Source organism: Ascaphus truei, unplaced genomic scaffold (assembly GCF_040206685.1).
Source record: "Ascaphus truei isolate aAscTru1 unplaced genomic scaffold, aAscTru1.hap1 HAP1_SCAFFOLD_97, whole genome shotgun sequence".
NCBI lineage: Eukaryota > Metazoa > Chordata > Amphibia > Anura > Ascaphidae > Ascaphus > Ascaphus truei.
This window is the reverse complement of record NW_027457309.1, coordinates 360,506-375,234: the sequence shown is the minus strand read 5'-3', so window position 1 is coordinate 375,234 and position 14,729 is coordinate 360,506. Positions and strand designations below refer to the sequence as shown.

Below are 14,729 nucleotides of genomic sequence, written 5' to 3'. Positions count from 1 at the left end.
CATCCCCGCTCCCATCTCCTGCCCCGCGGCCTGTCCCGCGGTGACAGGGGGAAGCGGGGACAGGAGGGACATCCCCGCTCCCATCTCCTGCCCCGCGGGCTGTCCCGCGGTGACAGGGGGAAGCGGGGAGCGGAGGGACATGCCCGCTCCCATCTCCTGTCCCGCGGGATGAATATGCGCTAAAGCGCGGTGGCCATTTTTTTCCCGCGACCCCGTTAGTAACGCGGTGGTCCCGCGTTATAACGGGGTTTAGCTGTATGTATATCTATATAATCAAAAAAAAAAAAAAAAAATAGATGATACCGTTCTGTGGCTAACGAAATGCTTTTATTTGTGCGAGCTTTCGAGATACACTGATCTCTTCTTCCGGTGATTGTAACATCGCCGGAAGAAGAGATCAGTGTATCTCGAAAGCTCGCACAAATAAAAGCATTTCGTTAGCCACAGAACGGTATCATCTATTTATTTTTTTGATTATTGAAGCTCGGCTAACACGGTACTGATACCTCTACATATATATATATGTATATAAATATATATATGTGTATATATATGTATATATATATGTATATATATATATATGTATATATGTATATATATATATATATATATATATATATAATCAAAAAATAAATAGATGATACCGTTCTGTGGCTAACAAAATGCTTTTATTTGTGCGAGCTTTCGAGATACACTGATCTCTTCTTCCGGCGATGTTACAATGAATGAAGCAAAAGGTATACTTAAAAACAGTGTCTCTTGGAATGTTATCTGTGCTGTTCCTTCCCCCGGTGTGGATGAGATTTATGGCTAGAGGTGTCAAAGCATTTCGTTAGCCACAGAACGGTATCATCTATTTATTTTTTGATTATTGAAGCTCGGCTAACACGGTACTGATACCTCTACATGTGTATATATATATATATATATATATATATATATATATATATATATATATATATATATATATATATATATATATATACTTAGTTCTCCCATATATATATATATATATATATATATATATATATATATATATATATATATATATATATATATATATATATATATATATATGAAAGAAAAACCTCTTCCTTGGCTAGGCTCCAGAACTGAGAGGAACCTTTCCTCTGCCAAGAAAGCTGAAGGCCTTGTGACTGGATACACAATCTGCACCGTTTGCAGCAGACTTCTCGAGAAGCTTTCACGCCCTGCGACTTGTTATCTTCGATTTTTGTTGAACTTACAGGCCCGGGAATACGAAAGAAATGAAATGTAACGCAAGCCAGGTTTCAAATCCTTTGTCTCAATTTATTAATCATAGGGTAATGACTTTTATACAGGAAAAAGAAGATATTGGTTAGAGGCATAACATAGGCGTAACATAGGCGAATCCTGGGTGTGTCTTGGGCGTAGCTTTGATTAGAGGCGTGATTTAGGGGCAGGACATATTAGTGGCATGATTTTGGGACGTGTCTCTCCCAATATAAGCAATATATGAATACATAGCTTATTCATTGTCTGTTGTCAAAAGAGACCTTGAATCTTTAGCAACTAAATTACACTATTTTGCTTTTTGCAGAGAACCAGTCTATTATATTCTGACTAAAAGAGCAGGAGACTATCAATACAAAAGTATCTTAACAATATCCTGAGCAGGAAGAAAGGAAATGCAATTTTGGCAGAAACTGAGTGCGTTAGGAATTATATTTCAGCAAAAGGCTGACTACAGAACTTAACTAGTTATGACAGGACAGGAATTAGTAGCGGTTTCTCATTCTGTGGGAAAGGGTGGGGGAGCTGTAGTAAGGCACAGGGAGTTAGAGGAAGATTACAGGAATTAGAAGCGGTTTCCCGTTCTGTGGGGGAGTGGTAGTAAGGCACAGGGAGTTAGAGGGAGATTACATGAATTAGTAGTGGTTTTCAGTTTTGCGAGGAAGGGTGGGGGAGCTGTAGTAAGGCACAGGGAGTTAGAGGGAGATTACATGAATTAGTAGGGATTTCCCATTCTGTGGGGAAGGGTGGGGGAGCTGTAGTAAGGCACAGGGAGTTAGAGGAAGATTACAGGAATTAGTAGTGGTTTCTCATTCTGTGGGGGAGTGGTAGTAAGGCACGGGGAGTTAGAGGGAGATAAGAAGAATCGTTTAAGGAGTAATGGGGCTCATTTGGACGATATTGGCTTGGGCATTATTGATGTGGAGCTGTATAAAGGCAATAACAAATAGAGCTGCTGTTGTATGGGGGAGCGTAGCCCTTTGCAAGTGTAAAAAGGCCTCGCTGGTGGTGGGGTGTCCTTGCCAGCTAAGGCACATGAGAAGGTAACCGCAACACGTTGGGGTTTGTGGCATGGATTGAACCGCTAACCTTTGGATTATTAGGTTTACGTGCACACTTGGCTTTAGTGTCAGTGTCTTATTTATTGACATCATTCAGATCATACTCCATGTTATCAGTGACTTGCTCCTTCATGTGTCTCCTGCCAATCATGATGAACCTTCTCACCGTGCTGGCATCCTCTCGGCATACAAGGCAGAAATCCCTCTGCTTTTCTTGAGTTGCTCAATATGTTATCAGATAAAAGGAAAACACTCTTATTAGTAAAATAAGTAAATAAAACACACTTTAATTTACCCCCCTTCATTTGGAATGGATCTAGAATAAATTGCTTTCCTATGGATAAAATGGTGAGATGTTGGAGTTGAGATAATCAGACCCTGAATTGTTTTACATTCATCATTGGTCAGAAGAGATTAGAATCTTCTGCAACTCGTATAAAAAAATATGGTAACAATGACCTCCTCCCCTGAGGAACAGGACTAGCACCCCTCAGTAACCCTTACAGTCCTTCCAGGTCTTTTATCAGTGGGTTATTTTTGGCTTTCAGAATTTGGTAGAATATGTCCAAGTCGCAGATCCCCCACGCTCTGACAAATCTGTACAGCATCCTCATCTTATCTTGTGATGTCCTCTCACAGCGCACTTTTTCATACTGCTCATAGTGTATGAGTCTTTTCTCCAAAAGTTCATCCAAAATCGGATCCAAAGAGGCGAGTCTTTCAATCAAAGTAGCGCGGTGCTTATACACAAAGTGCTCGGCTAAAGGGAGGAAAAAATAATTTGGTTACATATAACAGACACAAACACCATACTGGTGTTCTCTGTCACAGGACTCCTTGAGATACAGTATATATTTTCTGTAGATTGGCTTATTTTTATATCACCTACCAGGTATTCAGTGCTTTAAGATTTTTACATTACAACGCAGGGAATATAATATAGATGAGATAAGGGCATCAATATATACATGTAACATTGATAGAAAGGAGTCCCTGTCCCAAAGTATTTCCAATCTACAGAAACAGAGTAAATTTGAGTGCATTGGTTAGTCCTGGCTGGCAACTACTCACTAAACAATAGTATGCTCTTATACTCCCTCTGCTTAAATGCTTTGTTTAACATGTCAGTTTTCAGGTGGGTTTTGAAGTTAGAGAGAGATGGTACTTGGTGGACATTGAGAGGGGGGAGTTACTGTACAGAGGTCAAAGCAGTGTGTGAGAAGGTGTGAGAGATATGTAGTGACACGGGGCAGAGAGGAGAAAGAAGAACAATTTAACTTGTATCCTTCTCTTTCAGGAGCTGGACTGTGTATCCTGCCACTTGCTGCAATTGATCCTGAGGCTCCAAACCCATCCCAGCAGGACAACATGCTGCTTCAGAAACCAGAGGACACTGGCCTCCAGCAGAACACTAGCAGTAGCATCCAAGACTACAATCCTTCTCAGCACAGAACCTGCCGTAGACGGGGGCTTGCAGAGAATAGCCGCATAAGGAGCCCGTTGAGACCAGCACCGCAGATGTATTTATTTATTTATAAAAATGTTTTACCAGGAAGTTATACATTGAGAGTTACCTCTCGTTTTCAAGTATGTCCTGGGCACAAAGTTATAAAATAAAATTACATGGTTACAGTAAAAGAAAAGGGTTACACAGTGAATTCCCAGACATTTCATGGACAAATAGAGTTGGACAATTGGGTACAGGGGATAAAGAGCTTATGAGTTTCAGATTGAAATAGAGCAGCTTTAACATCACCAAACATCAGCAAATGGCTCACACCCTTTGGCTGCCCTTTAGCTGTGCGTTTTTGGGGCAACGCAGATGTACACTGGGGATGGTTGAGATTGAGTCTGCTGTTGCATCTGTGAACAAAAAGGTCTTTGTGTCCCCTTGGCTCATTACCATTCCAGTGGGTGGGGTTGCCGTTCCACAAAGAACAAGCACATGTTAACCCTTAGCACGCTGGTCCTCTGCAGAGGGGAGCAGTTCTTGGGGCAGATCAAGCAATGCATGCAATTCCTCATAACCTTACCCACCCAACCCTTCAACAACCATTCCTTCCTCCCCTCCCTCCACCTGGCCAGTCATCCCCTCTCCCGTTCCCCACTCATGGTCATCTCCCCCCTCCAGCACACAATCTCCGATCCCAGCCACCGTCGTTCTCCTACAGTTGCTCAGGTACTCCACTTTTATCCTCGACCACACGTGCAGCAGACAGTCGCCTCCTGCCAAATCTCCCTTTTTGTTGTGACACTGTCCAGTGGCTCCTCCCGCCTCCCTGCTACCTCACATCCATAAAACCGTGCTTTCACTCTTGTCTCTCAGCCATATCCTCCCACAGCAACAAGCGCCCATCACCCCATCCCCTGCCAGGGTGCCTCTTATCCCACCACACAGGTACCCTGCCTACCCCCACCTGGGAAACCCGCACCCAATCACCCCCTCATTTTTTTAATCATGGACATCACTTGCCACATTATACCCTGGAGCTGCCAAACCATTCTCCCACTCCCCACCTCATTCCCTGCTTCTCACCATAATTTTCTAGCCGCCCACTCCTAAATAGGAGTGGGTTTTAATTGTATGCTTTGTTTTCTTAAAGGGAAGGTGGGCCTATTGTTTGGTTTATCCTCTGTAAATAAAACCATGTTCAACGAACTATAGCGTTTCCTGCTATATATACAGTATATATATATATATTTACACATAACAACAACTGAGGAACCTTGGGTTTCCGATATCCTGAACTTATGGACATCTTCCAAATCACTGTTCACGTTGGGTTCTATTAATTTTTTGCCCTTTTCTCTATTATTTTCTCTGTTATCTTTGGATACAACATATGTACCTTATGCTTTCCATCTTTGATTACTTCCCTACCCCTTCCCATGTTTCCCCTCCCCCTTTGTTGTCCTCCCCCCCTCCCCCCATGAAGCAGATTTTTAATGATTGCTATTTTTTAGTGTGCCATATTTGTTTTAGAGATAGTGACATTGGTACTTTTGTCGTAACTTTTTTCCTAAGTTCACTTTATATTGATGTTATAAACTATATGTGGATTGTATTGGACTGCCAGTACTTAGTAGCCTGATAGCTGTGAAGGGTCTGATTTGCTTAGGTTCTATGTGTACTAGCAGGCTGCTGTCTGCAGAAGGAGGCAAGTAGCAGGAACACTACGCTTATAGTGCCGGCAACACAACGGCAACTGTGATGTCACGCTGCCGTCGCTGGAAAAATCAAATTGAGATGACTTCCAGCGATCGCGACCAAGCCGTTGCACCGTCGCGCTTACTATAAGTGCATGCGACGGCGGCAATGCATTTGTTTTGCCGCAGCCTCAGACAATAACAATGTGGGGAACCAGGAAGGTTGCCAGGGATGCAGATGACGTAATTGAGAGGCCGTGTTATGCAGGAGCCAAGGGCACTGACGATCGGAGCAACAAGACGGCCGTAGGAGCGATGTTGAACACAGACTGCAAGCCTCCCGGAGATGTACGATAAGCCAATCAGCTGATTCCTGAGATGTACACACCGGGGGACAGTTGCTACAACAGTTGCATTGTCCGCAATAGCAAGTGCATGCGCTGAGGAGAACTGCACGAGGTACCTCTTGAGCCACCGTAGGAAGGAGGCTAGTAACAATTTATCGCCCAAAGTTTAAACAGTGCATGGTGCTGTGCGCTATAAATAGAGCCAGTGTGCTGTGCGCTCTAAATAGAGCCAGTGTGCTGAGCGCTCTAAATAGAGCCAGTGTGCTGTGCGCTATAAATAGAGCCAGTGTGCTGTGTGCTATAAATAGAGCAAAGCCCATAGAGTAGTATAGTTAGTTTATAGAATGAATAAAAAACGGTTATAAACACTCACAAAAAATAAGTTGATACAGGCACTTCGGTACTGTGAATGACCTCTGGAACAGTAGTTATCCACTTGTCCGTAGTTGGGGTGCTCAGTGTCTCTTCCTTCTCTCCTTCACTCGATCGACGGCGATTAGGGGACATTTTTTATCATTCTTATTACCTTTCCTTTTATTGATATAACAATTAGATATTATTTATTGTTGTTTTTATTTTTTCTTAATATGATTGATTAATGAGTTATGTCAAAATAATATAATGTAAGTTTATGGTTTTTATTCTTGTTGTAATAGTTGCTGTTTTTAGTATCCACAGAGATTTTAATATGTTTACCAAACTTTCTAAGGCAGCTAAATTATTAAACCTATAAAACCCATTTTTTAATTTTATTCTTAATGTATTTCAATAAATATATATAATTTGAGAAATTGATTTATAGCTAATCACTTGGATTAGACACCCATTGTGGATACTATAAACAACCACTAGGAGGAAACCATTATTACTGATCATCTATAGGAGGTACTTAATTGTTACCCCTATATATGGGACTTATAGCAACCAAGCACTGATAGCGCCCCTGATGAAGAGGACAAGGTCCTTGAAACGCGTAGGGATGTCTTTGCTAAGGTTGCTGGTGTTTGTGCCAAGAGTTACTGAGAATACAGATAGAGCTCCCGTATGCCGAGCTTGGAGGGGGAGCAAGTGTCTGCCGAAAGTCCAACCCCCGATTGATGACACACACGCTGACGTCACGAGTCACCTGACGTGGAAGCGGATACACGCCGCCGATCGAGTGAAGGAGAGAAGGAAGAGACACTGAGCACCCCACCAACGGACAAGTGGATCACTACTGTTCCAGTGGTCATTCCCAGTACCGAAGTGCCTGTATCAACTTATTTTTTGTGAGTGTTTATAACCGTTTTTTATTCATCCTATAAACTGACTATACTACTCTATTGGCTTTGCGCTTTTTTTCCCTTTTTGTCTTTGTTTCTACAGTTCTTACCGGTCCTGAGGTTAGTTCCGGTTGTAAAGAAGTAGCATACCCATATTCAGCCTAAAATTGGACTCTGTATCTGGGAACACTTGATGTGACTACATTTTTTATACATTTTTTACATATTTTTTATTGATTATTAACCTTTTGAGTGCTATTCTCTTATTTGTCATTGTGTAACCCATTTTTTATCATATTACTAATTGTTCATGAAGTAAGAGCGCCAGCTGATACACCTATCACTAGAGGGTTTATCCCTATCTATTTTTATTTGTATCAGCTATTATTCCTTTATTCTGTTTTTCGCTATAAAGAGAGCCAGTGTGCTGTGCACTATAAATAGAGCCAGTGTGCTGTGCGCTATAAATAGAGCCAGTGTGCTGTGCACTATAAATAGAGCCAGTGTGCTATGCGCTACAAATAGAGCCAGGGTGCTGTGTGCTATAAATAGAGCCATAAATAGAGCCAATAGAGCTGTGCTGCCTTAGAAAGTTTGGTAAACATATTAAAATCTCTGTGGATACTAAAAACAGCAACTATTACAACAAGAATAAAAACAGTGTAAACACATCCACACCGGGGGAAGGAACAGCACAGATAACATTCCAAGAGACACTGTTTTTAAGTATACCTTTTGCTTGCTTCATTCATTGTAACATCGCCGGAAGAAGAGATCAGTGTATCTCGAAAGCTCGCACAAATAAAAGCATTTCGTTAGCCATAGAACGGTATCATCTATTTATTTTTTGATTATTGAAGCTCGGCTAACATGGTACTGATACCTCTACATGTATATATATATATATGTATATATATATATATATATATATATATATATATATATATATATATATATATATATATATATATATATATATAATGTGTATATATATATATGTATATACAGTGTTTGACAATTGTATACATTTACACGCCCGGGGCGGGTGGATTTAACCCCCAGGCGAGTAAACATTGGCCCAAGCAGCACACGTGTTTCATTTTTAAATTTCCCCTGTTCGCGCTGAAATTTTCCCTGCTCGAGCTGAAAAAAAAACTCCCCTACCTGACTGCTGATTGGCGCACGCTCCCAGGCTTTGTGGGCGCGCGGCCAGGCTCTATATGAGCCAGCCCCCAACGAGCGGCCATTCTTTCCGGCCGGAGCACTTGGAGATTAAGTAAGTACTCTCCAATCCTCTGTCTTGCGGCCCCACTGCTGCTTCCCTGCAAGCCCCCTTACTCCCCTTCCCTGCAAGCCCCCTTACTCCCCGCGAGAGGCAGGTGTTCCCCCTTCTCTCCCTGTTCCATCTTCTCTCCCTGTTCCCCCTTCTCTCCCTGTTCCCCCTTCTCTCCCTGTTCCCCCTTCTCTCCCTGTTCCCCCTTCTCTCCCTGTTCCCGCTTAACTTGGCTAGGAGATCGCAGTGGGGGTGCCCCCACATTCTTGGGCTGTCACGGCGTCCCGCGCGGGGCAGCAGATCCCAGTGGGCCCCCCCCCCCCTTCTCGGGCTGTCACGGCATCCCGCGCGGGGCAGCAGATCGCAGTGGGGGTGTGTCCCCCCCTTCTCGGGCTGTCACGGCGTCCCGCGAGGGGCAGCAGATCGCAGTGGGGGTGTCCCCCCCTTCTCGGGCTGTCACGGCATCCCGCGCGGGGCAGCAGATCGCAGTGGGGGTGTCCCCCCCTTCTCGGGCTGTCCCGGCGTCCCGCGCGGGGCTGGAGATGGTCACAGGGGGTGGTGGCGAGCGGGGCAGAGGTGGTGCTCGGTTCCGCTGCCTTTCCTCTTCCCCCTGTCGTGTGTGTGTGTATGCATGTGTGTGTATGCATTGGTGTGTGTGTGTGTGTATGCATGTATGCATGTATGGGAGAGTTGTGTGTGTGTGTGTGTGTGTGTATGCACGCATGTATGGGAGAGTGTGTGTGTGTATGCATGCATGCATGTATGGGAGAGTGTGTGTGTGTGTGTATGTATGCATGGGAGAGTGTGTGTGTGTGTATGCATGTATGGGAGAGTGTGTGTGTGTGTGTCTGTGTGTCTGCGCATCCATGCATGCATGGGAGAGTGTATGTGTATGCATGGGTGTGTGTGTGTGTGTGTAGGATACCAGAAGTGTCACCCAACCCAGTTACCCCAACCCAGTCACCCCACCCCATCACCCCACCCAGTCAACCAGTCACCCCGCCACCCCACCCAGTCAACCCGCCACCCCACCCAGTCACCCCGCCACCCCACCCAGTCACCCCACCCAGTCACCCCAGTCAACCAGTAACCCCACCCAGTCACCCCACCCAGTCACCCCATCACCCCACCCAGTCACCCCATCACCCCACCCAGTTACCCAGTTACCCCAGTCACCCCACCCCATCGCCCTCTCTCTCTCGCCCCCTCGCCACCCTCTCTCTCTCGCCCCCTCGCCACCCTCTCTCTCTCGCACCCTCTCGCACCCTCTCTCTCTCACACCCTCTCTCTCTCACACCCTCTCTCTCTCACACCCTCTCTCTCTCACACCCTCTCTCTCTCACACCCTCTCTCTCTCACACCCTCTCTCTCTCTCTCTCTCACACACCCTCTCTCTCTCTCTCTCACACACCCTCTCTCTCTCCCCCACACCCTCTCTCTCCCCCACACTCTCTCTCACACTCTCTCTCTCACACTCCCTCTCTCACACTCCCTCTCTCACACTCCCTCTCTCACACTCCCTCTCTCACACTCTCTCTCTCACACTCTCTCTCTCACACTCTCTCTCTCACACTCTCTCTCTCACACTCTCTCTCTCACACTCTCTCTCTCACACTCTCTCTCTCACACTCTCTCTCTCACACTCTCTCTCTCACACTCTCTCTCTCACACCCTCTCTCTCACACCCTCTCTCTCACACCCTCTCTCTCTCACACCCTCTCTCTCTCACACCCTCTCTCTCTCACACCCTCTCTCTCTCACACCCTCTCTCTCTCACACCCTCTCTCTCTCCCCCACACCCTCTCTCTCTCCCCCACACCCTCTCTCTCTACCCCACACCCTCTCACTCTACCCCACACCCTCTCTCTCTCCCCCACACCCTCTCTGTCTCACACCCTCTCTCTATCTCACACCCCCTCTCTCTCTCTCTCACACCCTCTCTCTCTCACCCTCTCTCTCTCACACCCCCTCTCTCTCTCACACCCCCTATCTCTCTCAAACCCCCTCTCTCTCTCTCACCCTCTCCCTGTGTCTGTCTCACACTCTGTTTCTGGATCTCTTATTTACCCTATATATCTTAACTGCCCTATACTACACCAAAATAACCTATACTGCTTTCTTCTAGATCTGACTCAAGCTTCACACAGAAGACATCGGAACCCCCCCTAACCCAGAAGACAGGTAGGGAACACCTAACATTGCGGGAATGAGGGTACCTGGACATTGAGGAACTGTGGATCAGGTAAGATCCCAGGTGGGATTGCTGCTTTAGATATTGTGAAGCGGGGACGTCCAGACACTGGTTAAGGGGTTCAGTAAACTAGTCATTCACACCTGGCTTTTATTTCTAGATCGACATTTACACACACACACACACACACACACACACACACACACACACACACACACACACACACACACACACACACACACACACACACACACACACACACACACACACACACACACACGTAACAAGGACTAATTGTAGTATAATGCAATACAATAAAGACATTTATGTCAAAAACGAATGTTGTTCTGGCTAGGAATTTATTAAATGTATTTTATTTATATATTTTATTTTAAAGCAGGGTTGGGGGCGGGACTAGGGTTGGGGGCGGGACTAGGGGCGGGGTTGGGGGCGAGTAGATTTTTTGGTTGGGCGAGTAGATTTTTGGGTGATTTGTCGAACACTGTGTATATATATGTATACACTGGCGACACAGTTTATTACACTGCGGCCAGATCCGCAAGCCGGGAGATTTCCCGGCTTGCTAGTGGCCGCCCCTCGGCGTGCCGCGCGTCATAGACGCGCGGTCACGCGTCTTCGGGAGCGTGCGCCCCCTGCACGCGCGTCCAGGGGCTCCCCGAGGGAGCCCTGGTGTCCCGCGATCGCGGGACAGCGGCAGGGGGTTCCGGGGGACCCGGCGGACCCGGCAGCGGTAGGGAGAGCGCCCCGATCGGAGGGCGCTCTTCCGCTGCTTCGGCGCGCGCCCGTCACTCTCGGGCGCGCGCCAGGCTACTGCTGCGGCACAGAACGGGCAAATGCTCGAATAAACTGTGCCGCAGCAGTATATATATGTGTATATATATGTGTATATGTATATATATATATATGTATATGTATATGTATATATATATATATATATGTATATATATATATATATATATATATATATATATATATATAGCTAAACCCCGTTATAGCGCGGTCCTCGGGGGCCACCCGATCCGACCTTGCTAGAACCGGGGTCGCGCTAATTTAAAAAAATAAATGGACGCTGCGCGCCCGATCGGGATGGAGTAATGAGGGAAGGAAGGAAGGAAGAGGTGGCCGGAAGCCCTACACGTCCCCCAGCAGCGGCCCTCCGAGTCCAGCCGCAACCTGCTCCTTTCCTCCCACCACCGGCATCCATCCCCCTCCACCGGCATCCACTTCCTCCCCCCCTGAGGCCCCCACACCTACCGGCCCTCCACGGCATAATCAGTTTTGGGCCTAGCCCACGCGGCCCTCCGAGTCCCAGCCTGCTCCTCACTCACCCCCCCTACCGGCATCCACACCACCCCCTCCTCCCGACACCCCCTCCCCCCGACACCCCCCTCCTCCTGATGCCAATTCCGCTCCGATCTCAGCAGCCGACACCAAAGGTAGGGAGGGGGAGTGGGAGGTGTGGTGTTCTGTGCAGTGTAGTGTGCTGTGAGTGCTGTGAAAGTGTGCTGTGAGTGCTGTGAGAGTGTGCTGTGAGTGCTGTGAGAGTGTGCTGTGAGTGCTGTGAGAGTGTGCTGTGAGTGCTGTGAGAGTGTGCTGTGAGTGCTGTGAGAGTGTGCTGTGAGTGTGTGCAGTGAGATTGTGTGCAGTGTGCTGTGAGAGTGTGCTGTGAGAGTGTGTGCAGTGAGAGTGTGTGCAGTGTGCTGTGAGAGTGTGCTGTGAGTGTGTGCAGTGAGAGTGTGTACAGTGTGCAGTGAGAGTGAGTGCTGGGAGTGTGTGCAGTGTGCAGTGAGAGTGTGTGCAGTGTGCTGGGAGTGTGTGCTGTGAGCAGTGAGAGTGTGTGCTGTGAGCAGTGTGCAGTGAGAGTATGTGCTTTGAGCAGTGTGTAGTGAGTGTGTGCTGTGAGCAGTGTGCAGTGAGAGTGTGTGCTGTCAGCAGTGTGCAGTGAGTGCTGGGAGTGTGTGCAGTGTGTGCAGTGAGAGTGTGTGCAGTGAGTCTGGGAGTGTGTCAGTGTGCAGTGAGAGTGTGTGCAGTGAGTCTGGGAGTGTGTGCAGTGTGCAGTGAGAGTGTGTGCAGTGTGCAGTGAGTGTGTGTGCAGTGTGTGCGGCAGTGTGTGCAGTGAGAGTGTGTGCAGTGAGAGTGTGTGTAGTGTGCAGTGAGAGTGTGCTGTGAGTGCTGTGAGAGTGTGCTGTGAGTGCTGTGAGTGCCGTGAGTTCTGTGAGTGCTGTGAGAGTGTGCTGTGAGTGTGTGCAGTGAGTGTGTGCAGTGTGCTGTGAGAGTGTGTGCAGTGTGCTGTGAGAGTGTGCTGTGAGTGTGTGCAGTGAGAGTGTGTACAGTGTGCAGTGAGAGTGTGTGCTGTGAGTGTGTGCAGTGAGAGTGTGTGCAGTGTGCTGGGAGTGTGTGCAGTGTGCAGTGAGAGTGTGTGCTGTGAGCAGTGTGCAGTGTGTGCAGTGAGAGTGTGTGCAGTGAGTCTGGGAGTATGTGCAGTGTGCAGTGAGAGTGTGTGCAGTGAGTCTGGGAGTGTGTGCAGTGTGCAGTGAGAGTGTGTGCAGTGTGCAGTGAGAGTGTGTGTGTGCAGTGTGTGCAGTGAGAGTGTGTGCAGTGAGTTTGGGAGTGTGTGCAGTGTGCAGTGAGTCTGGGAGTATGTGCAGTGTGCAGTGAGAGTGTGTGCAGTGAGTCTGGGAGTGTGTGCAGTGTGCAGTGAGAGTGTGTGCAGTGTGCAGTGAGAGTGTGTGCGTGCAGTGTGTGCAGTGAGAGTGTGTGCAGTGAGTTTGGGAGTGTGTGCAGTGTGCAGTGATAGTGTGTGCAGTGTGCAGTGAGAGTGTGTGCGTGCAGTGTGTGCAGTGAGAGTGTGTGCAGTGAGTGCTGGGAGTGTGTGCAGTGTGCAGTGAGAGTGTGTGCATTGTGCAGTGAGAGTGTGTGCAGTGGGCAGTGAGAGTGTGTGCAGTGTGCAGTGAGTGTGTGCTGTGAATAGTGTGCATGGAGAGTGTGTGCTGTGAGCAGTGTGCAGTGAGTGCTGGAAGTGTGTGCAGTGTGTGCAGTGAGTGTGTGCAGTGAGTGCTGGGAGTGTGTGCAGTGTGCAGTGAGAGTGTGTGCAGTGTGCAGTGAGAGTGTGTGCAGTGAGAGTGTGTGCTGTGAGCAGTGTGCAGTGAGAGTATGTGCTGTGAGCAGTGTGCAGTGAGAGTGTGTGCTGTGAGCAGTGTGTGCAGTGAGCAGTGTGTGCAGTGAGTCTGGGAGTGTGTGCAGTGTGCAGTGTGCAGTGTGCAGTGAGAGTGTGTGCAGTGTGCAGTGAGAGTGTGTGCAGTGAGAGTGTGTGCAGTGAGAGTGTGTGCAGTGCGAGTGTGTGCAGTGCGAGTGTGTGCAGTGCGAGTGTGTGCAGTGCGAGTGTGTGCAGTCAGAGTGTGTGCAGTCAGAGTGTGTGCAGTGAGAGTGTGTGCAGTCAGAGGGTGTGCAGTGAGAGTGTGTGCAGTGTGGCAGTGTGTGCAGTGTGGCAGTGTGCAAAAAAATGTAAAATAAAAAATAAATAAAAAATGTAATTTTTTTTTTATTTTAAACGGGAGCCACGTGAAAACTGCGTTATAAGCGGATTCGTGTTATAACGGGTCGCGCTATAACGGGGTTAAGCTGTGTATATATATATATATATATATATATATATATATATATATATATATATATATATATATACACATACATACATACATACATACATACATACATACATACATACATACATATACACACATCAGGATCATCTATACCTGCTGCTCTTCCACGTTATCTATTTGTCTGACTGACTGACTGGGTGGGTCGGTGGGTGACTGACTTTGACTGACTGGGTGGGTGGGTGGATGACTGACTGAGTGGGTGGGTGGGTGACTGACTGGGTGGGTGACTTGGTGGGTGGGTGACTGACTGGGTGGGTGACTGACTGTGTGGGTGACTGACTGGTGACAGGGTGGGTGACTGGGTGGGAGGATGACTGATGACTGACTGGGTGGGTGACTTGACTGTGTGGGTGGGTGACAGGGTTGGTGGGTGACTGACTGTGTGTGTGACTGACTGACTGGTGCGTGACTGACTGGGTGGGTGACTGTCTGGGTGGGTGTCTGGGTGGGTAACTCGGTGGGTGACTGACCGGGTAGGTGACTAACT

At 47.4% G+C, this 14,729-nt stretch overlaps 1 protein-coding gene and 1 long non-coding RNA gene across 8 annotated transcripts in view; one reads left to right on the top strand and one right to left on the bottom strand.

Annotated features, from left to right (window-relative positions):
• The window catches only part of LOC142486595 (uncharacterized), a 30,076-nt gene extending 25,081 nt beyond the window's left edge, over positions 1 to 4,995 (top strand). The window contains exon 4 of the long non-coding RNA XR_012799050.1: positions 3,634 to 4,995. This is a non-coding gene — a long non-coding RNA (uncharacterized LOC142486595). The remainder of the gene's footprint in view (positions 1 to 3,633) is intronic.
• LOC142486593 (uncharacterized) overlaps positions 1,291 to 14,729 on the bottom strand; it is a 330,856-nt gene continuing 317,417 nt past the window's right edge. For all 7 annotated transcript variants that reach the window (XM_075585175.1, XM_075585174.1, XM_075585178.1 and 4 more), the window contains one exon: positions 1,291 to 3,096. In XM_075585175.1, the coding sequence (XP_075441290.1) occupies positions 2,837 to 3,096 (260 nt within the window). In that variant the 3' untranslated portion in view covers positions 1,291 to 2,836. The remainder of the gene's footprint in view (positions 3,097 to 14,729) is intronic.